Source organism: Hyperolius riggenbachi, chromosome 1, assembly GCF_040937935.1.
Source record: "Hyperolius riggenbachi isolate aHypRig1 chromosome 1, aHypRig1.pri, whole genome shotgun sequence".
Classification (NCBI taxonomy): Eukaryota; Metazoa; Chordata; class Amphibia; order Anura; family Hyperoliidae; genus Hyperolius; species Hyperolius riggenbachi.
The window spans coordinates 520,226,185-520,250,682 of NC_090646.1; the positions used below are offsets into that span (position 1 = coordinate 520,226,185).

The 24,498-nt window shown below is 44.1% G+C and overlaps 1 protein-coding gene across 1 annotated transcript in view; it reads right to left on the minus strand.

Annotated features, from left to right (window-relative positions):
- The window catches only part of PPTC7 (protein phosphatase targeting COQ7), a 45,166-nt gene that overhangs the window by 16,715 nt on the left and 3,953 nt on the right, over positions 1-24,498 (minus strand). Inside the window, exon 2 of the mRNA XM_068271623.1 lies at positions 1,676-1,855. Coding sequence (XP_068127724.1) covers positions 1,676-1,855 — 180 coding nt within the window. The remainder of the gene's footprint in view (positions 1-1,675; positions 1,856-24,498) is intronic.

Below are 24,498 nucleotides of genomic sequence, written 5' to 3' on the forward strand. Positions count from 1 at the left end.
ATTCCTAGAATGAAAAAATGGTAAAAGACATGTCTGCACATCATTTTGGCAACTGTTGCAGTATACTTTCAGTAACAGTTATGTTGGCTCTTGGGTTATTAGCAGCAGCAGCAGCTTCCTGAGCTCTCCCATAATGTGTTCTGGGTTATTAATATGAGCTTCTATACTTGGAAAGCAGTAAAATGGTGTTGCGATCTCCAGAAGAACATTCTGCTCCTGTCTGACCTTTTCATTTAGAATAAGAACATCATATTCCCAATCACAAGACCTGCATGTGTCCAGCAGATCTATTTCACTGTGTGCTCCATAAACTAGATTCAGTTTGCCACTATGCTCTATTTTAATTTCCAACCATGAATTAATAAGCTTCCAGGTATGCGCAGCCTTCCATCTAAATGGAATCCATCTGACCAATATAGGCATTTACATAATCAAGAATATCAGCTTCTGCAAAAAGTACATTTCCCAGCATGCATTTTTTTAATACCATTCCACAGGCATAATCAGATGATTAGCGCAGCACACAAGGCTCTCGTTTCTTATTCTGGGAATACACGTCTCGATTCTGCGCCATTTAGATGGCTTGATCATTTCCAACACGTCCAATAGTTTCGCCGCTCGATTACGCAATGGGAAAAAAAACCGAGCGGAAGATAGTAGAATCGCCTAGGGAATTGAGCGGCAAAATCGAGCTGTGTATGCCCAGCATTATATCATGAAAAGTTATAAAAAAAGACTGAAATAATGCTGGATAACTAGTGATGATATCTAATGAGTTTTTCACAGATCAGTCCCTTACTACAGATCCAGTTTAACCACTTGCCGACAGCACACTCATAACGTGCGTCGGCAAAGTGGCAGCTGCAGGACCAGCGACGCAGTACTGCGTCGCCAGCTGCAGCCTAATTAATCAGGAAGCAGCCGCTCGTACGAGCGGCTGCTTCCTGTCAAATCACGGCGGGGGGCTCAGTGAATAGCCTGCGGGCCGCCGATGGCGGCTCGCAGGCTAGATGTAAACACAAGCGGAAATAATCCGCTTTGTTTACATTTGTACGGCGCTGCTGCGCAGCAGCGCCGTAAGGCAGATCGGCGATCCCCGGCCAATCAGCGGCCGGGGATCGCCGCCATGTGACAGGAGACAGCCTGTCACTGGCTGCACAGGACGGATAGCGTCCTGTGCAGCCCGGCTTACCAGGGGGGGCCAGGTAGGAGAGGGAGGGGGAGGATTTCGCTGCGGAGGGGGGCTTTGAGGTGCCCCCCCCCCGCCACCCACAGCAGGCAGGAGAGATCAGACCCCCCCAGCACATCATCCCCATAGGGGGGAAAAAAGGGGGGCAATCTGATCTCCCTGCCTGCACCCTGATCTGTGCTGGGGGCTGCAGAGCCCACCCAGCACAGATCAATCAAACCAGCGCTGGTCCTTAAGGGGGGGTAAAGGGTGGGTCCTCAAGTGGTTAAAGACCATCCATTGCATAAAAGATACACACAAAATTTGACAAAAATATTAAAAACAATCTAGTCCAGATCCCAGCAATCACCTGTGCTAGCCCCCTCCCCCCCCCCCCCCACACACATATATAGCAGGGGTGTGGGTGATCACAAAATTGGATTGTAAAGGGTTAATATGAGCATAGAAAGACGAAGTGGTTTGAGCTGAAGGGTAGTTTCTACTTACCTAATAAGGGTACTTTGTTCTGGAGTAACTCACAATAACTTGAGGTTAGGATCCCAACAGGGCTGGTTGGCATAAACCGTCCTTCTTTAACCAACCGTTCACACGTCCGCATGAGAGTCTCTGAAAACTGAGAAGGGTCAACTCCATAGTCTCTCCATCCACCTACTCCATCTGCCACACCTAGGAAGGAAGAAAAGTGGAAAATGCTACTTTATGCCATATGAGAACATTTTATATCAAATACAAACTAGTATATAGCACAGATATAAGAAACTTGCTCCATTACAAAGCCCCACAAGACATAGGAGACACTGTTCCATCACAAAAAATATTTTCTTCTGGTGCACAACAATCGAACAAATGAACGCACACTCTTACCAAATCTATTTAATAATATAAGGAATTGATCACTAGCCAATCCGTTTCACATTTGGAGGAGATAGAATAGACTGGCATCCTCGGCCATTTCAAGGGACCAGGGTTTGAATCCTGGCTACGAACAGTATATTTTCAGTAAGGAATCCTTAGGCAAGACTATTCTATTGGGCGCACCCTAATGGATGCAGAACTCAAGTGCTTTGAGTCTGACAGGAGAAAAAGCACTTCACAAATATTGCTATTCATCAGTAATAATCACCTGCCTAAACCTCACATGCTGAAGTCAGAGCACATGACCACACAGCTGTGCATGTCAGTTACATTATACCATGGTACAGCACGAATATTTGAACATGTACAAAATCAAATGCAACAGGATTAAGAGCCCAACCGCTGCGTCCAAATGGGCAGCTGATAATGAAACCACTAACTCTACTGAAAGCGAGAGCAGAACCTGATACAAACACTAGTTCATGCTCACATTTAAAATGGACCCAAATTTAAAAATACAAGATTTCAGAAATAAAATCTATTTTCTAAATTATAATAATAAATAACAGCCTTTTTTCAGCTGCATGATGACAAATATAAAATAGGTTACATTTATTGGAGGAACCCCTCCCTTCCTTTCATATTGCCAGACAGAATCCGTCAGACTGGTGGAGTAGATGGTGTCCAGTAAAGGAGGAATTGCTAATAGCTGCCACCTGTATAACCCCAGTAATGAAAAGAGAAGGGTGAAAAGCATGCACTGAAATGCTCATAGGCTTGAAGGAGTGTTTATCTTTGTATGTCTCAAAGCGGTGCAACTAAATATTTTGAATTAAAAAAAAAATAAAAAAAATTAAAAAAAACTGTTCGGTTTGGGTCCGCTTTAAAGGAATACTTAAGTCAAAATCAAAAAATGACTTTTACTCACCTTGGGCATCCCTCAGCCCCCTGAAGCTGTATGGTGCCCTCACAGCCCCGCTCCGATTGTCCTGTCCCCGCCGGTGGCTACTTCCGGGTTCAGCGACAGCCACCGACAGGCTGGGAACGTGAGTGATTCTCCGCGTTCCCAGCCACTATATCACCCTCTATGCTGCTATAGCGTATATGTTACGCTGTCGCCGAACCCGGAGGTAGCCGCCGGCGGGGACAGGAGGATCGGATCGAGGCTGCGAGGGCACCATACAGCTTCAGGGGGCTGAGGGATGCCCCAGGTGAGTAAAAGGCATTTTTTGATTTTGACTTAAGTATTCCTTTAAAGCATATTGAGTGTAACACAATTAGCAATGAACAAGATATTGTGCACTGCACAAACATTTTTGTATTTTTTTTTTTTTTTTTTTAAATACCAGTGGAGTTGGGCTTGCAAAACTGTCTTCCTGCATCAATATAAGATACTACTTGCTGGAGAGAATAAGTCATCCAAGCTCATCCCCTATCCCATCATTACCCACAGATGTAGCCCGGAAGGGAGGGATCCAGATAAGTTCTCATATGGTTTGCATGTAGGAAACTCAAAAATATTTAGCGGATTTTTCTGTAATAAATTAGCATTATGAGAGTGGCTGGATAATATACTGGTTAAAGGGAATCTGACGTGAAAATAAACTTATGATATAATGACTTGTATGTGTAGTACAGCTAAGAAATAGAACATTAGTATCACAGATGAGTAATATTGTTTCCAGCACAGGACGAGTTTAGAAACTTTGGTTATCTATGTAAAAGAGCCTCTCTGAGCTTTTCTGGAGCACATATACATCAAACAAACAGATTTAGATACAATTTTTACTGCAGGTAAGTTGAAAGTCATTAGCTTGTTTTCGAATTGCAGATATGGCAGAATTATGCAGTTACTAAAAAAGGTAGATCTCTAAAAATTTAAATATGAGACTATTTTCTTTGCTTCTATTTATTATGATGTAATGCTTTGCATGTGTAGTACTCTTAAGTTTTTTTCACTTCAGTGTCACTAATATATTCATAAATGCATCATTTACCTTACTTCTAAAGTGTTTTAGCAACCAGCTACCTACAAATAGATATACCAAATGTTGCCCAATTAACACTTTACGCATGCTATCTTAAAAAAAAAAATAAAAAAAAAATACAGTGGACCAATGTCGTCTATTGCTTGTGTATGTCCTTCATGAAGGCCTTTTCAGATTGAGAATTAGATTTTACTTTGACCTGCCTATGAACCAAGTAATCTGCAAGCTGCCTTCTGTGACACTCAGTCTAGAAAGATTAATCAGATGCTGCCCAAAAGCAGAGGTCAACCTATGCAACTGTCTGTTCATCTAAATAAAATGTCCACAACACATATACAAGGCAAACCCTCCGCATCAACATTATTTTGATGGAAGCTTTGAAAAGTCAGCCTGTGTCGGGGTGATTTTCTAGGACTTCTGAGCATGTCCTAAACACAACTGATCATTTCCAACCTGTCCGACCTTCTTTCAACCAATAAAGGGATCAATTTTCTGCCGTATTGATCTCAAACCCGACATCTTTATCGATTGAAAGTAGATTGGACATGTTGAAAATTACAGATCTGATGGTAAAATTGCATCGTGTGTACCAAAAAAAAACCAAACAATTTGTTTGTGCAAACAAACAAATAAGAAGTACGTTTTTCCAGAGTAAAATGAGCCATAAATTACTTTTCTCCTATGTTGCTGTCACTTACAGTGGGTAGTAGAAATCAGACTAGTCCAAAAGTTGTTGCTTCTGTCAATCTCTTCATGGGGGATTCTCTGGGATTTATTTATTTTTAGCAGTTGCTCTGTTCAACTGCCAAAAAACTGTGTAGTGAGCAGGGAAGCTGGCCAGCATCATTGTTTAAATCCTTTAGGGAATATCTTTATCCTCTATAATAAAACCGAAGTGTCTCTGCGTCCCATATCCCCGAGTGTGTGTTTTGTAGCACTGCGCAAGTGCAGGGAGGGACGCAGAGACACTGAGGCAGAGGAAGGGGTGGACGTGCACGGCAGGCGCATGGAGACAGACCTAGCCAGTTTTTAAAAGGTCACTAGTAAAGAATAAAAGCCTTGCTTAGAATCCCCTATGAAGAGATGGGCTAGTCCAAAATCTGTTGCTTCTGTCAGATTTCTACTACCTACTGTAAGTGACAGCAACATAGGAGAAAAGTATTTTATAGCTCATTTTACTCTGAAAAAAACACTTATTTGTCTATGTTTGCACAGATTTTACATTTTGCAATTTTTCGCCATAGTGCCCATTTAAATTCCGGCCCCCAAGCCAATTTGGCCCTCAAGAGGTTTGCCCACTTTGCATTATGTTTGGCCTACTCAAGACCACCAGGGACGCTATATTGGAGGTAAAGCCATAGAACACCATAGAAGCCCTATTGGGGAGAGAGGAAGAAAGCACTAGACACCAAGGAACTGTATGGGGGAGGGTGGGGGCCTCTAGACACCAGGGAACTGGATAGGAGGGGGAGTTAGACACCAGAGAACCGTAAGGGTTTGCAGGGGGGCCATTAGACACCTGGGAACTTTATAAAGGAAGAAAGGTGGCCGGTAGACATTGAGGTTGGCCCACGACTAGGTCCCAGTGTACAATTTCATCCCACTTTGTATTTGAGGTTGACACTCCTGCTTTATACCATATGTGATTAACGCTACCAACCTGCACCAACATGTCAAAAAGCCTCACCAGATTGCAATACTGATCTCTAGCACAAACAAGGCACTTTAGAATGACACTTTTTCCAATCCAACCAAAATTTCAACAGAGTACGTCATAGAAAACGGGATTGCATTCCAACACACACAAACCTGTTTTCAGGCCTCACAGGCACTGCATACTTCTGCATGCCCACATAGGAACACAGAGCAATCCAGCTGACCAGTTTATTGTTCTGGCGAAGAAATCTACAAAACATGCCCTGCAGGAGAGGCCTGAGAAGCTCCACTCTGACAGGCTGAACAACAAAAACTCACACACTGCATCTCATACATCCAATCACGATATAAACAGAATGAAAAGTGTAATGTTAGGCCGTAGCAGGGACATAAAACAGGTCATGGTTATTGGGCACATAAAGATGCTTATAATGGGCAGTTCCCTCCCAAACCTGCAAGCTGCGATCTTATCCTCTGCACACTTACCTTCCAGACAGCTAAATAAATAAAAAGTATCACAATGCTATTTGCTTTCACACTCCAGAAGAAACACTAATGTGCTCAGAATCTGTAAGGCAAATGACGATATACAAAGTAACTGCCAGCCTGGATATAGGGAAATATTTATAGATTACCCACTTCATGTTCATGGTATATGCTCTGTAGATAAACCAACCAACCTAATATCTGACCTTTATTCCCACTGAGAGGATAATAAGAGGTTACTGCAGATTAAATGGAGTATGTGCTTACAGGAATGGATTTCCAGCACTGGGCTTGCCCCAGCACATGGGAAAGCATTCTTGGCATTATATAAATCATGAAATGAAATCTTTAGCGTGTTGCATAATCGGCTTTGTTAATAGACAGCAAATTTAACTTGTACAAAAAAGCATGGACGCACCACGGCAAACTATTTACATATCTATAGCATGCTGCAAAATGTGTCTTGTGTGAGGAAGTGGATAATCTCATTTAAAAGTATAAAAAAAGAAATAAATCCATAATTGTGGTTAAAAATATTTGACATTAACGCAAGCATCCATGGCAAATTTTTACAGCATTTCTTTCTTAGAGTCACAAGTTATGGCTTCCATCCACTTGTAATAGAATATGAATGCATAAAAATACAAGTAAACAGGAGGCATACAGCTCACTAGCCAGGAAAGAGGGAGGGGACAGGCAAAAATCTTTCTGGCAGACTTTAGTTGGGCTTTAAAATGAACATGGAGGTGGAAAGATATCAATACCAGTTACCTGGCAGTCCTGCTGATCTATTTGGCTGCTGTAGTGTCTACACCATCATGCTGCTAAACTGGTCAGACTTGCGACAAACTCTTATCTGCATGGTTTTCAGGGTCTATTGAGAGTCAGGATCAAGCAGGACAGCCAGGCAAATTGCACGGTTTAAAATAAAACCGTTTTAAAAAGGATACCTGACCAGAGGAACGCACAAAGGCATGTAGTTCCAGCATGAACATACCTCTGTGCTTACCTTAGGTAGCTTTGCCGCGGGTCATGTATACAGTACTTTAAAATGTTATTTTAACTGGTAAATAGTTAAAATTTATATTTTAATTGATAGCGATTTGACCTGATCAAAGTAGACTAAAGACAAAAAAAAAGCTCTGCAACTAAATGCCTACACAGATATAGGAAGACAATTGTGCCTTGATAGGGATCATCTCCAGGTACAGATCTAACAACTTAGTGCTCTAATGTTCTATTTTTTAATACAAACCTGTGAGAATTGGTGAAAGAGATATACTTCCCTCCTCCACCAAGGCGTTCGAGAGTAGGGACCCCTGAGAGGCCACACTGGGCCAGTGCAGTAGTACACACCTGCTCGGGCTTCGGCGGAAATAGTTACTGCGAAGGTGTGAGCCATCCACAACTGTGCAGTAGCTCGAACCTGATCAGGCACAGCTTTTTACACCAAAGCGGGTACATGCTACTGCGTGTTCCCGAGGGGACAGCACTGGAATGGCCCAGTGGAGGAGCATGTGGGAAGCCTCTGGATCACCCCTCTCCCAAACCGAGTACCCATTTGGGGATGTTCCCGATGCCTGAAGTGCATCATTTCCACTGTGCAGATTGGAAGGGGGAAGCACTAGCGTTGTGAGGGGTGCGGGGGGGGGGGGGGGTCAGGCTGTGCGACCTGCACCAGGTGCGGTGCGAGATTGGCAGGGAAGTGGTGATATCTGCCCGGATAGCCGCCCTGAGCGCTGAGGGAGGGTGGGGTGCTATAATGTAGGAGGGGCACTGTAATAGAGGGGGGGGGGGATGGGAGTCAGCCGCAGGGAAGGCAGCCCTCCCTCTCCCCGGGCCGCTCTCCGTGCTCCCCACTCCGACTGCAGAGTTAGCGCAGGGAAGCACTGTAAATAGTAACTCACCTCCCTGGTTCCAATCGCTGCTCACTTGCCGCCGGTCTCCTCCTCTGCAATGATGCCCTCTACACACGCTGCTTCCTGTTTAGCAGGAAGCAGCGTGTGTATAAGCGTCTATGCAGAGGAGGAGACCGGCGGCAAGTGAGCAGCGATTGGAACCAGGGAGGTGAGTTACTGACTATTTACAGCGCTTCCCTGCGCTAACTCTGCAGTCGGTGGGGGGAGAACGGAGGGCGGTCTGGGGAGAGGAAGGGAGGGAGAGGTCGGGCTGCCCTCCCCACGGCTGACTCCCCCCTCCAGTATGGGGGTGGGTGAGGGCACCTACCCTATACTGGGGGGGCAGCTACCTAACCTATACTGGGGGGCAGCTACCTATCTCACCTATACTGGGGGGCAAGCTACCTATCTCACCTATACTGGGAGGCAAGCTACCTATCTCACCTATACTGGGAGGCAAGCTACCTATCTCACCTATACTGGGAGGCAAGCTACCTATCTCACCTATACTGGGGGGCAGCTACCTATCTCACCTATACTGGGGGGCAGCTAACTATCTAAGCTATACTGGGGGGCAGCTACCTATCTAACCTATACTGGGCGGCAGCTAACTATCTAACCTATACTGGGGTACCTACCCATCTAACCTATACTGGGGTACCTACCCATCTAACTTATACTGGGGGCACCTACTTATTTAACCTGTATTGAGGGCACATACCTACCAAGCCAGCCTATACTGGTGGCAACTATACTGGCTACCTATATTGGAGGCACTTACCTAGCTAACCTATACTGGGGGCACCTACCTATCTAACCTATGCTGGGGGCAACTATTCCGGCTACCTATATTAGCCCACTGCCTTAGTGTTACACAGTTACATTACAGTTGGCTCCGCCTATGTGATGTCATGGCCACACCCACTTTTTGCCACGGCGCACTTTTTTCTGTGGGGGGGTGGGCGCACTTTTTTCTGTGGGGGGGTGGGGTAAATTTTCCGCCTTGGGTGTCAAATACCCTAGCTACGCCACTGGGGGGTGGAGTCAGTCAGTGGAGGAAGCAGCCAGTGCTTCAGCATATTGCCAGCTATTTTAAAAGGGATTTATCTGGCACCAGCTAGTCAAGGGGCCTCTACACAGACATAAAACCAGCCCTGCAACTGTGCGTCTACACGGCTCTAGAAAAACATTTTTTTGACTGGATTGTGGTTTTAAGTATAATCTATAGGTCCATCTATTTACCATAGTACATAAACAGCGTACATGATATAGAAAGGAGTTCGACTGCTTGGATTACTCATCTAGAGAGTTAAAAACCCCAACACAGCAAACCGCACACTGCAACTAACAATTACAAGAGCAGCCAGCACCATATCCTGAGGCTAGCAGACTAGAAAAAGGAACAAATTAGAACTTAAGAACTGTATGACTTGTTTTTCTGCCTCAGCATGCCATGAAACAGCACAGCCCACTTCAAGAGTGCTTTTACGCTCACAGAAGAATTGTTCTTCAGGTTTAAATACACTAAAAGCTTTGATGGTGTTTTTTTTTTTTTTTTTTTTAAGTAAAAAGGTGGAATTCTGCAAACAATTCCGCTATCTTGCATACTTGTCTATTTCATGCTGGACATGCTTTGTAGTTTTTCAGCCTGGGAAAAATGAAGGTGAGAATTTTCTCTTGGAAGAAAATAGGTCATCACTGGCAGGTATGTAGGGCACACTGTATTAGTCGATTGGCAAGGTTAAACTGCAATGACAGAAATAACCTTCAGATGACTTTCTAAGGATGCAAGTAACACAAATGAGAGCAGCCAGGTGGTAGGTTAAACATTAGTCCATCCAGCAGTGTGCCAGGATGCAGTTATCTGGAGGACAAGGATATCAGCTTCCCGGTAGCACTCCTTTCTATGCAAAATGAAAGTAATCTAATGACAGCAGCAAAGTATATGTGCAAAGTGTACTCTCAGTAATGCTTCAAAAATAGAAGGGCTTCAAGTGTTTGGAAAAGTGACAGTTCCACAAAGACCACAGTTAAATATCAGTGCCCTGTAGTCACAAACAGCACACAGCAATAAAACAAGCACCATTTCCATGTAACTTCAGGATCCGCAAAAGAGTAAGCAAGTTGATTTACAGGTCAACTGTCCCGAATAGGAATTTCAGCTGTAGGTTGCCAGTCACCATGCAACTTAAGCTATATCTGACTTCTGGAAGAAGAGTAGCCTCAGCGATATGCCCTTCACCTAGTCTATAACCGGGGTCATGGTCAAGGAAAAGCACTAACACAGGGCTGGACAAATTCAAGCCTATTCACCTGGGAGCCGAAAACATATTCCTGCTCGCCACTCGGAGACTGTTATACCTGTACAGCGCTGCGATCTAAGGCAGCGCCGTACAGGGGACAGCAGTGTCACACGGCTGCCCCCTCTGTAGTCCAGGAAGTGATTGGCTGTCAATTAGGCTGAAGCCTATGACAGCCAATCATGATGATTGGCTGGCGGGGGGGGGGGGGAAAGAATATAAAAGGTAGGCCTTAAAGGAACACTGTAGGGGGTCAGGGGAAAATGAGTTAAAGTTACCAGGGGCTTCTAATGGTTCCCCCACAGACATCCTGTGCCCGCGCAGCCACTTACCGATGCTCCGGCCCCGCCTTCGGTTAACTTCTGGAATTTCAGACTTTAAAGTCTGAAAACCACTGCGCCTGTGTTGCCGTGTCCTCGCTCCCACTGATGTCACCAGCAGCGTACTGCACAGGCCCAGTATGCTCTGTGCCTGCGCTGTGCGCTGCTGGTGACATCAGTGGTAGCGAGGGTACGGCAATGCAGGCGCAGTGGTTTTCAGACTTTAAAATCTGAAATTCCAGAAGTAAACCGAAGGCGGGGCCGGAGCATCGGTGCGTGGCTGCGCGGGCACAGGATATCTGTGGGGGACCATTAGAAGCCCCTGGGATTTAACTCATTTTCCCCCGACCCCCCTACAGTGTCCCTTTAAAGCTGCAGTGGCCCAATTAGTAAAAAATGGCCTGGTCACTAGGGGGGGGGGGGGGGGGGGTGGTTTAACACAGCTGCCCTCAAGTGGTTAAAGGACTCTTAATTCTTAATTCAACATTGGTAACACTAAGCGGTCTGATCAATTTTATTTTTATTACACCAAAATCTCCCTAATGCTTAGGCTTACCTTTGAAAGAAAAAAAATCTAGAGCAATTTGTTTCATAGATTTTCATTAGATTCTTATATTAATCACCTTAGCGGTAATCCCGAGTCAGGCTCAGGCTGGAAATCCGCAGCTCAGAGCGGTAACACTGAGCTGGCTCCATGGGAGGTATGTCATGTGCAGGGCTGCTGCAGATCTATCTAGCGCAGGGTTTCTCAACCAGTGTTCCTTGGGTACTTTGCAGGGGTTCCATGGCATTCTTCCCCATCGTGGGTGTTGAGGGCAGTATGATAGAGGGCACACTATGACATGGGGTACACTATAATTGGTGGTCAGAATAGTAATGAACACATTAATAAAAAAAAGCATTAGCATAAAGAGACATAATAAAGGGCACTACAATAGGACAAATGGCCACACCAGCTTTTAAAGACCATGCCACCTGCAAATTAAATGCAGGGGTTCCTTGAGATCCAAGAAGTATTTGCAGGGTTCCCCCGGGGTAAAAAGATTGAGAAAGGCTTATATAGCGGTATGATTTTGAAGGTCAAAGTGTGTGAAAACATTGCACTGCTTTCAAACACTAAAATCCGGAAATCATAACGCCATGGAGGTAATTCAATCTTTTAAAAATATTGCGTAGTGAATCTTAAAAAAGGAGCAGGTTCAGCTTCACAAAACCTTACCCTTGCTATACTGAATTGATGTCTATAAATCTAGTAACACACGGATATGGGAGTGGAGTCCATTTAAACTAGCTCTTCCTTCCCATCCCATGACATGCAAGGAACAGAAGGAAGGCGTGGAAACGCACCACATTACAGGTTTGAACACAGAATCTCTAATTTGGAACAACACAGTAAGTATCCTGAATTAGCTGACAGCTAAGGGTGGATAACCGATGGGCTTATGTACCTTGGATGGTTATTTTAAGTAGATTCCTTCAAAGCTTTTGAAAAAACTATTATAAGATGAATACTATAGCTCTACATCCTGCGCGTGTAAATCTATTTCGCTGCAACATACTATATAGTGGCTCTAAAATAAACCTGTGGCGTTTTGTATTAAAAAGTCCCTGTTTTCTTTGACTACAAGATGCCTGGTATACTATTTTATAGCTCAGTGATAAATACATATGTCGATGAGGAAATCTCCCCCCCCCCCCCCCCCCCCAAAAAAAGAACGCACTGGCTTTCCCTGCAGAGGTTGGCTTATGGCTAAAAGTTTATTTTTATTCAGAAATGCTTTGGCACCCTTGTACAAAGAATAAAGGCATTCCGCCTGCTTTTTGGCAACAGTAACCTTTATGTCACACTAACAATATGACAGACATTCACACCAATGTTACACCACCACCTCTGTCCCATTTTATCCCAGTGGTCAGGACTGCAATGCAGCATCTCAAATAAAACAATACAGAATGGAGGAAAGTCCTAAAAAGAGCATGTTTACCCCCACTTATGCACTGCTTGCAATGCTCTTTTTTAGCACTTGATAAAAACAATGCAGGGTGATTGCGATAATTACAATGGGGTTTCCACATGAAAACTACTGGGAACTAAGTGCCAAGACAAACTGCTGACATTCTAGATCAGTAAAGCCCACCAAAAATATATTTTAAGACACTATGTGGCTCCAATGATCTGTTCTGGCAGACTGACAACTCATCTGTAGAGCATAACATACCCTTGAAAATATGTGAGTTACACAATCCTTCTGCACGCAATAAGTTAAAGGAACCTAAAGCTAAAGGAACCTATGGCCTGTGTAAACTTTGCCACCTGAGCTTAAAAACCCTTGTAAGCCCCCATCCAGCTAATCACACGCCGCCCCCCCCCCCCCCTCATGAGGCACCGCACATAGTGTGTGTGATCCGTATATTAACATGAAAGTCTATAGACATTTCTGTTGCTGTTCACAGTCCACCTGGGCGTTCCTGCATTTATCACACAATGCACATTTCCCAGTGTGTTCTTTCATACTGCAGCTGCCGACTTCTGCACTTTACTCCGCCACAGCGCACATTCTGTGCGTTAGCAATGCATGCACGAAATCATGCAAGCATTCTGTAGTGTGAAGGTGGTAGTACGTCTTTATTAGGCATTTTACCAATATTTAATTTATCAAGGTTCAAACCATGAAACTTTTGAGATCCTCTTTCACTGATTAATGGGAGCCAGTTTGTAATATTTTTCTTTAGCGCACCCTAGACTGGCACTTGATGTACATGTAAGTTTGGTACTGTATACAGCCATCTCAGGAGGATTGCTTTTCTACACAAAAGTAATGTTGAAATAACTAGAGGCTCTATGGTCTCTTAGCAACTGTTAGATGTCTGACCGACCAGTCAATGCCAACAAAAGGATAGCCAAACCGAGCAAACTCCTGCCAACAAAAATCAGTATCGCTGCTAATCTATTTCATGTTAAGTGCACTAAATATACTCCGACTTTGTAAATGTATCTCAGTGTACAAGTTCTTTGATGCGTTTATATATATAGTACATAAAGCAGGTCACCATGTTGACCTGTTATGGACACATGCCTTTAGCTAATTAACAGACCCAGTAGACAAAGAAATAAAGTGCAACATAACAAGCAAGCTGAACTTAATCTCCGTCTCCTGCCATGTAAAATATCACTAGTGCTGTCAAAGAAAATTCCCTACAATCCACTGTTATAGCCATTACCCTCCCTTCTGTCAGCGAGGAGTGAGCTATAGAGGGGCAGACGCTACATTTCCATGCAGGAGTTCTGGAATGCCTTGTGGGGAATTATGGGAGGGGAAGGGGGTACAGCCAGGCCATTCTCCGAAGGGGCCACTGATACTATTGCATCACAGTCTGTATAGCTTCAAGCTTATATGGCCTTAGAATCCTCCACACACTGCTCTCTGCCAAAAGCAGCCGCTGTTCACATAATATGACAGGCAGGACAGAGTATCAGGGAGGCTCTTCTGTGTGACCTTCAGTTTTAGCAGCTTCATACCAGTTTGTCACAGCTTTGTCTTGGGAGAAGCCAGTGAGGTACTATAACATTCCACACCTATGTTATCTCCCCAACTGGAATAAGCAGGCACAGGGTAAAGCTGTCAAGGTTGGAAATTTCCAAGCATCAAATACAAAGCTTGTATGTTTGTTCGACTGGTGAGCTTTGTTGGAGGACTACTTTGTTCTCTTACCGGAATCCACCTGCAGAGGAAGAAATAGTTTAAGCATGTAATTTAAAGGGAACCTTCAGTGAAGAGTATATGGAGGCTGCCATATTTACTCAAACAATACCAGTTGCCTGGCAGCCCTGCAGATTTGGCTGCAGTAGTGTGAATCACACCAGAAACGAGCATGCAGAGACACCTGTTCTGCTGCATGTTTGTTCAGGGTCTATGGGTAAAAGTATTACCCATAGACCCTGGTTGCATGCAAGCTGTTACAGGAAACCAACATCCTCCAGTGGTAGACAGGTCATGTGTATGCTCGGTGTGTATTCGACCCCACAAGTGGGGCTTGCACTCTTTTGCAGTTAGGCACTAGTCTGTTTTTAAGTAGCACTGCTCATTTTCTTGCTGTGTACTAATTTAATTAGTTTTTGGTCAGCTGCTCCCACTTAACAGCCATGCTTTTGGTGTATATGCAGAGCTTCTGTTTGGGTTCAAGGTGCGTTTGTAGTTCCTGGGGGGGCTCAGCGCATCTCTGATTGAAGGCCATTCGGAGGCGGCCTGGTGTTGTGCTGATCCACCTTTTGCACAATTTTCGATTTTTCAATTTTACTTAGTAGTGCACCCAGGCTATGCATATACACACAGGTTAGGATTTAGTTAGTGTTAGGCCCCTCCCATGGAGGATTGACTTCTTCGCAGTGGGAGGGACGAGTACTTAATAGGTTGCATGCAAGCTGTTACAGGAAACCAACATTCTCCAGTGGTAGACAGGTCATGTGTATGCTCGGTGTGTACTCGACCCCACAAGTGGGGCTTGCACTCTTTTGCAGAAAGGCACTAGTCTGTTTTTAAGTAGCGCTGCTCATTTTCTTGCTATGTACTAAAAGTATTAGAGGCAGAGGATCAGCAGGGCAGCCAGGCAACTGGTATTGTTTAAAAGGAAATAAATATGGCACAACCTCCATATCCCTCTCACTTCAGGTGTCCTTTAAATCCATACTACCTACTCACTGAATTATATGATGCTGCTGCTCACTTCTTGAACCCCCACCACGCTGTATAGCTGGAATCCCACCCCCACTGACATTCACTCTCCCTCACAAGGCAACATTTACCTGCATAATTATTCTGGGTCAGCAGCTAGAGGTACCAGTATATCAGCACCTGCAGGGGGCAGTAAGTAATTCTGGCACCTTGACAGGTTTTCACTTTAAAGAGACTCTGTAACAATTTTTTCAGCCTTAGTTCTTCTATCCTATAAGTTCCTATGCCTGTTCTAATCTGCTCTGGCTTACTGCAGTCTTTCCTAACTGCACTGTCTCTGTAATAAATCAATGTATCTTTCCTCTGTCCTGTTTGTCGGGCTAAAGCTTGATTGTGTGGAATGTGCAGGGCTGCTTGTGATTGGTAGAAGCGATACACACCCTCTGCAGGCCCCCTGCATACTCTGAATGACTCATACACTATGCTTAGCTGAGCCTATTAGAAGCTGGTTAGTTTGTTTGTAAACACTGCCTAAAACTGTTAATTACAAGCCAGGATTGCAGCAGAGAGTGGCAGAAACAGCACAGAGGGGCACAGGAGAAAATAATGAATAGAATGGTATGCTTTTTATTGTAAAAATATTAGAGTACAGATTCTCTTTAAGGGTGAAGGCAGTGGCAGGCTTCCAAGCAAGAACCAGCATTCCAATCCCCTCCACAAGTGTGTGAAATTTATATTGGAAATGAGGTCTAGGGCCGCCCCCTCTTACAGTGCACATTATTTGTGCAGTATTCTGCATGGGAAAACACACAGGGCCTTATCCAGTAACTTTTTCTCCTGAGTTCTTCAAAGAGATAAGTTTCCAGCTCTTAAAAAGGTCAACATTTTGCATTCGAAAAAGTACCAAAAAGTAGTATCAAAATTGTTTAAAGTATTTTGTTGCTGGAGGCATAAGAAGCATTTTATTGGCAATATGTGAAATATCACCTAGGAGAAAAAGTTATTTGCATACGGGCCTCTGGGTCTTACAACGCTGGGTGGCATCTAGTGCTTTGCTGAGAACTTAGAACAACCATTTATCATTAATCTGTGTACAGATGTGCTACTTGTTTCTCTGCAGAGCAACCCATTCTGTCCTATTTAGAGGGGAGCTACAGCTCACAGCAGACAACAGAGCTCATCAGAGTTTTATGTAATTTGATGCAGAAGGGGAGGCCACAAACACCAGAGGACACCTGTACTCACACTTAATCTACACCCAAAACATGGGGGCCCTTTTCCACTAGCAGTCGCTAGCGTTCACGCTGAACGCTAGCAATTGCTGAATCGCAATTCCGCTGATTTCCCGGCGTTTGCGGCCGCGATTTTACTATGCTATGCACTGCATAGCAAAATCGCGGGCAATATCGCTCCGCCGCGCGTTCGCGTCAAAAACGAATCGCGGTAGTGGAAATGACCTACCGCGATTCCTATGTTAAAAAGCAAACCGTAGCGATTGTAAAATCGCTAGCGGTTTGCGACTTTACGATTCGGCCAGCGCAAACGCGCTGGTGGAAAAGGGCCCCTTACAATCGCTACGGTTTGCTTTTTAACATAGGAATCGCGGTAGGTCATTTCCACTACCGCGATTCGTTTTTGACGGGAACGCGCGGCGGAGCGATATTTGCCGCGATTTTGCTATGCAGTGCATAGCATAGTAAAATCGTGGCCGCAAACGTCGGGAAATCGGCGGAATTGCGATTCAGCAATCGCTAGCGTTCAGCGTGAACGCTAGCGACTGCTAGTGGAAGAGGGCCCTAACTATCTTTGTGGTGTAAAAATCTAAAAGAGAAGTTCTACTTCTGATGAGACCTTCATATAGTGCAGAGATTGGCAACCCTTTCAGCTTCCTTTATTTGCATGTAAAACAGTCATTTCACAATGCTTCCTGTCAGAGAGGTGCGCCCAATTGTACTGCCAGTCAACTTGTTAGTCCAGGTGTTGAAAATGAGTAACAAAGCTGAGGCCCCATGCAGCTAATTACTCCTACAGGGAATGGGAGTATCTGCACAGCCTCACAGGCAGCAGTGCCTCTATCAGTACACAGAGTACTATCAGCAAGACTGCAGAGCAGAACATTCTGAGCTTACACTGTTTTGGTACACCTTACAGCTGCAGACGGAGATGCAAAGATTTCTTTTTTAACAACATTAAAAAAGATTTGTTCAATACAGATCTGTTATATAAATTCCCCAAAACACTGAAGTGGAATTTCCCTTTAATACATTTTCATCAAGGCCTTACAAAAGAACAGAAAAATCAGAGCAAGCTACATACATCTAATGAGACACTAGCAGATATATTTCTGTCATCGCTATCACAGTACGGACCTCTAAGCTACACATCTGTAAATGCCACCTCCTCCCATAGGTTACACAAATGTCAGTTTCAGTTCATACAGGATTTTTATAATTCAGCCAAACCAAATAGCACATCACAATCACAAAGCTGTCATAGTAAAGTTAAAGGACCACTATAGCAAAATTAAAAAAAAAATATGCAAGTTCAAATCTGACAGGTTTTGGAGTAGTCCATCTCATGGGGGATTCTCAGAATTTTCTTTTGGTTTTCAAAAGTATTTCCTGAATGGCAGTTCAGTCTGTCAAAATAGTAAGCTACCAGCGAGTGTCCCTACTCAATTGCACAATTTTTAGCAGTTAGGCCCAGAGCACACTGAGCGGTTTTAGCAGCGATCCGCCAGCCGCATCCGCCAGTGAAAACGCTTGGCTGATGTATTTCAATAGGATGGTGCACAGCAGAGGTTTGAGGTTTTTTCCAAACCGCAAACGTGCCTCCTGCTGCACGTTTGCAGTTTTCAGAAGCGTTTCGTCCTCAATGTAAAGTACAGGAAAAACGCAAACCGCTGTGGAAAATGCTACATCGGAACGGTTTTCCAGGCTTTTTTGTTACAGAAGCTGTTCAGTAACAGCTTTTACTGTAACAATATTTGTAATCTGCTACACAAAAACTCACCCAAAACCGCTAGGCAGGTTTAGACTAGGTCTCTAAATCAGCTCTAAAAACCGCTATCGTTTTACGATCTGCTAGCGGTTTTGGTGTGCACTGGGTCTATGACTTAGCAACTGCTGTTCATGGTATGCTTTTGAAAACAAAGACAACCCTGAGAAAACCCCAAGAGGAGATTAACTAGTCCAAAACCTGTTGGATCTGTCAGGTTCTACCTGCTTACTTATTTCGCTGTAGTGGTCCTTCAAGTATCTACGCTGGAATGGAAGGCTCTCACACAGCTATGCTAATATGTTTGTAAAACTATGTCAAGGTTTGCCATCTCCACATTTAACATAAAAACAGGGCTAATCAGGCAGGATTCAAATAACAGAATTAGTCTTGTGCATGAGTCACTGAACTCTTGGTATTCACTGTGGAAAAGATTCATATAACCCTGCAAAATATATTTCCACTTTTGTGACTCACAATTGCTTATCTATTATTCCACAAACGTGGGAAAAAAAAAAACCACCACTATTCCAGGGGAACATCTAGGCTCGGATGTCCTCCACACATGCACTAATATTAAAGTGATAGACAGAGCTGAGTGTGGAATGGGAGCTGCACTCATGAGTGAGGAGAATAATTAGGAGCACTAATTATGAAATCAATGCTCCTTTTCCTTATTCTCCTCACTCATGAGTGCAGCTGCCATTCCACCCTCAGCTCTGTCTATACATTACATTCATAGATTTGGCCCTTGTAGCAGATCAATGGCAGCTATAATGTGGGGTAAGGAACAGGGCTTAAAGTGGACCTGAACTCTTGCACAGTACAGTCGGAAAACATAGAAATGCACCCTGTATTTAGAGAGTTTATCCTGTTGAATTTCCCCTCATCTGTGACTAATCACCAATGTAAGTTGATCTCTCAGCTGTGTCAGCTGGCTTCCTCGGCAGAGCAGCTAATTTGTAAGCAGGGAATGTTAACCCTATGTCTGCTTCTATGAAATCAGGAAGTAGATACACTGCAGATTTATATCAGCTGTAACACACAAATGTATTTATGTATGAACTTATGCTGTTGCGTATCTTTTAGAGCAGAGAGGAAGTTCCCAAGTTCAGGTCCACTTTAAAACAAAATATGTAATGCCAACCATTACTTTCTTGCTTTATTTCAGAGGAGAAGAGACCACTTAGATTTTTAATTGTGGTTTATATTTGGAGAGAAATCTCTGGTCCCTTCTGTTTACTTTTGGTCTCCTTTTTCTACACTTCAGTCCTTTTCCTTTGACTTTTCTGTGTGCCGATACCAGCTTTCTGTTTTCTATGCCTTAATTTCCCTCTTTCCATTTCTTTAGGACACACAACATATCAGTGGTAGGATGCAATATGTGTGAAGACAGCAGAATGCCAATGTTGTGCTCCAGGCCCTGTGCTTTATGCCAATTACCGCAATTCCACAAGCAACTCTTTCCTTGAAACTGATGCAGCATCATTGCTTCCTATAGTAGCCTAGCCAGGTGTGGACCTACTCAGCCCAGATTGCAGTGAAAGTAGTAGTACACCCATCTCTCTGTGGGCACACCCTGCCTGGATGCATGATTTATGTTGGAGATGATAGACTGTTTAAATAAAAAGGTATGGCTTCATAATAGTGTCTGGAGTCTGTCTCTTATTCCAATAGAGAGGTTAGTATGATCAGAAAAGAAAGGGCATCCACAATATCACTGTAGGGAGGCATTTTCCTTCACTGCCTTATTAAAGCAGTAGGATCAGCCATACTATGCCAGGGAAAAAAACAAAAAAAACCACATATATATAAGTAGATAAATACTTGATCTACTTACATAATATGTATTATACTGTCCACGTTTTGATTTCAGTGAATGTTATATAGTAAATTACGAGAATTCTGTTCCTGGTGGGGGCCATGTTTTTTGCCCACAGTTAAGGCTAACTCGTGATGTAATTTCTGCCCTTTACTTTTTTTCTTGTCTCCTCCAATCGCTGAGTTGCCTCAGCCTTGCTTGTAAACACAAGTGAGTAGGGGATTAGGTTTCAGATAAGAAGCTGGCAGGGAAATAAAGAGAAGAGGAGGAATAGATTATAGATAAAAAGAACCCCCAGCATGCAATTCTTTAGCACGACTACTAAAGGGCCAGTGTTCCTTAAAGGGATACTGTAGGGGGGGGGGGGGGGGGGGGGGGGGAGGGGGTCGGGGGTAAATGAGCTGAACTTACCCGGGGCTTCTAATGGTCCCCCGCAGACATCCTGTGTCGGCGCAGCCACTCACCGATGCTCCGGCCCGCCTCCAGTTCACTTCTGGAATTTGACTTTAAAGTCAGAAAACCACTGCGCCTGCACGCCCTTGTCCTCGCTCCCGCTGATGTCACCAGGAGTGTACTGCGCAGACACAGACCATACTGGGCCTGCGCTGTGCGCTCTTGATGACATCAGCGGGATCGAGGACACGGCAACGCAGGCGCAGTGGTTTTTAGACTTTAAAGTCTGAAATTCCAGAAGTGAACCGGAGGCGGGGCCGGAGCATCGGTGAGTGGCTGCGCCAACACAGGATGTCTGCAGGGGACCGTTGGAAGCCCCGGGTAAGTTCAACTTATTTTCCCCTGACCCCCCTACAGTATCCCTTTAAGTATGTGATAACTCCAAATCATAACAGCAGAAAAAGTTTTGAATGCAGGCTTAGCATCTTTATCACTTAATACACTCAGACCAGTTGCTGTTGAAATTTGATTTTTATGGTGACGATACCGCTTTAATGGGTCAGTGCAGTAAACAAAGGACACAGATGCTGGAAATGTTGCTTTGTGCATACTTCTGGGGAAGCCCTGGACCAGTGACAATGATATGACATGGGACCAGTATATCAGTATACATAGGCTAGTTTAAAATTATACCAGTATTGGGAAGCAACTGATAATTATTCATTGTAAATAAATGTATTGGCCCTAACAGATCATGCTGGCATGTTTTACAGGGCACAGAGGCTTGGTACATATGAGTATCTGTAGAAAACTAAAATGGTCTCTCCTAATTCATTGGTACTTCACAGAAGATTAGCAGGTTGGTCGATTGTCATCACTCTCGTTCCACTGGTCTTTTGGATCGTGCTGCAAGATCTTAAATTGATGGAACAATCAACTTCAGGCCAAGCTAATGCTGCATAGCCCACCTTATTAATTATTACGCGAATGTCAAATAAATCTCTGCTTGAGTCATTTTACATAGCATAAAATCTTCTGCATAATATACAATAAGAAAATGTGTGTACATAGTGAACCTTTAACACTTCTAATACACACAATATAATGAACTTGTTGGTTTTAATTCTCAGTAGATGTACCCTGAAGGAATATTGTGCACCTTGTACAGAGCAGTGCTACCACCGTCAAAGGGAAATGGAAGACAATGGCACAAACGGCTATGGCCCGAAAATAGAGTAAAGGTCAACTTCAAGACATGAGCTGCATTGCAACACATTCCTCACCAGATAATTGACACATGAAGCTATGGGAAGTGTGGATGAAAAGGGACAAAGCCAATACAGCATATAAAAAAAAAAAAAAAAAAAATCCCCCTAACTTACTATGCATTTAACCCATGCTGCCATTTTGCACTTTTGCTCAGGCTAATACATCAAACTTTTGCACTGGACAAAAACCAGGATATGAAAGGCCATCACATTTGATTTGAATTAGTGCCGCTACAAATACAGAAAAAAACTGAGATTTCTATGCATGCCACAGTTGTCCTGGACTGATGATATGAAATATCTGACTAAAAGGCAGATTTTTCACCAGGTCCTGGAGAATGGAGATGATCATAGATTTTGAGTTATTTCTTGCTCCGTGGTAGGCAGAATTCACCTGGACTAAGCTAGAACTTTGGCCACTAGTCTAGCTTAGGGAACCGTGCAGGAAACCTCAGAAATTCTGCTATTGTGATTGGATGGACAGCACCCTCAAATTAGGTTTCAGATTGGCTGGAAAGTGTGGGTGTAGTTTACAACAACCTATCACAACGCTTCATGCTGTAGCGGGCACTGTAATTGGAGAACTGTTCCCTATGAGAGTTCCTGCTAGGTCGCCTAGACTAGCTCCAAACGGTGTCACGGGAGGAGCTAGTCAGGCAGTTCAGCCTCCTGACTGCCAACCACAAGAGCCTTTCAGCTGCAGTTACGTGCAGCTGAATAGCAGTGTTTGTAACCACACACATGGTCATCATTTGCCATGAGGCGAGGTTACACAGTAGCAGAAATGGGTCAGATGTGATTATAGGAAGGTGGCCTTTACATTACGCATGCTGAACACTAGAAAGTGGCCGGTCAGTGCACAAGTGCAGCTGACAGGAGGTGGATTCACGCTTTCAGACTCCTATGTCTGAAGGTGGTTACACACATCAAATAAAAGTCTTTGGAAAATGAAAGATCACAGACCAATTTTACCCCCTTCCATGTAGTATTAGAGCCATACTCTGCACAGTCTATTCTGTTGAGCTGAACTCCCCATCAGATAAAAATCTTTGCAGGATGCTGTACACATGCAACAGATCAGTATCTGCAAAAGATCATTTCCTGCAAAGTGCATTCATAGTCTATGATATCTGCAGATCTCACACACACCTTGTTCAACAGACATTCATTTGCAGATCTGAGGGCCCTTTTCCACTAGCGCGTTTGCGCTGGCCGGATCGTGAAGTCGCAAACCGCTAGCGATTTTACAATCGCTACGGTTTGCTTTTTAACATAGGAATCGCGGTAGGTCATTTCCACTACCGCGATTCGTTTTTGACGGGACCGCGAACGCGCGGCGGAGCGATATTTGCCGCGATTCTGCTATGCAGTGCATAGCAAAATCGGCCGCAAACGTCGGGAAATCGCCGGAATTGCGATTCAGCAATTGCTAGCGTTCAGCGTGAACGCTAGCGACTGCTAGTGGAAAAAGGCCCTGACAATCATCTGCAGATCTGAAGATCCATCCTGGTGGATCTGATCTGCAGATGAATATCTGTTAAACAAGGTTTGCATGAGATCTGCAGATATCATAGACCAGTGGTCCTCAAACTAAGGCCCGCGGGCCGAATGTGGCCCCGAGGCTTTTTTTTTACCGACCCCCCCACACACAAAATGTATTACTTATAGATGTGGTCAGCTACATCTTTAAAATATTGGTCATCCGCATATAGTATAGGCGTGCTGGCACCACCCATCCACATGGAAGCCAGAAAGCAGTAATTCGCTGGTTTCCAATCAAGTTCCACATCAGGTGACACGGCTATCCAATTGGACTGCAGATTGTCACCTAGGTATGATTCACTGTCTGGCCCGCAAAGACTTCTACATCATTTTATGTATAATTTGGCCCCCAGCAGTCTGAAGTATGTTGACCCGGCCCTCGACCCAAAACGTTTGGGGACCCGTCAGACTATGAATGCATTTTGCAGATACTGATCTGTTGCATGTGTGCAGCATCTTGCAAAGATTTTTAGCTGATGGGGAGTCCAGATCAATAGAATAAACTGTGTAGGTATGGCTCTCATACTACATGGAAGGGGGTAAAATTGGTCTGATCTTTCATTTTCCAAACACTTATCTGATGTGTGTACCCACCTTGAGAGGTCTAGAGGGGCCCATACACTTAAAGGGGAACTGAAGAGAGAGGTATATGGAGGCTGTCATGTTTATTTCCTTTTAGACAATACCAGTTGCCTGGCAGCCCTGCTGATCCTCTGCCTCTAATACTATTAGCCATAGCCCCTGAACAAGCATGCAGCAGATCAGGTGTTTCAGTGGTTCAGACTTATAAGTCTGATCTGACAAGACTAGCTGCATGCTTGTTTCTGGTTTTAATCAGATACTACTGCAGAGAAATAGACCAGCAGGGCTGCCAGGCAACTGGTATTGATTAAAAGGAAATAAAGATGACAGCCTCCATATACCTCTCTCTTCAGTTCCCCTTTAACGATTTTCTTGCCGTTATACAGAAGATTCGATCACTGATCGAACCTGCTGTGAAATCGTCGCGCAAATGCTGACCGAACAAACGATTTCCGTCTGAAATCGATCGTTTCCCGTTCTGTCCGTGTGGAAGATTTCGCTCGGGTCTGGAGTGCGTTTGAATGTCTGA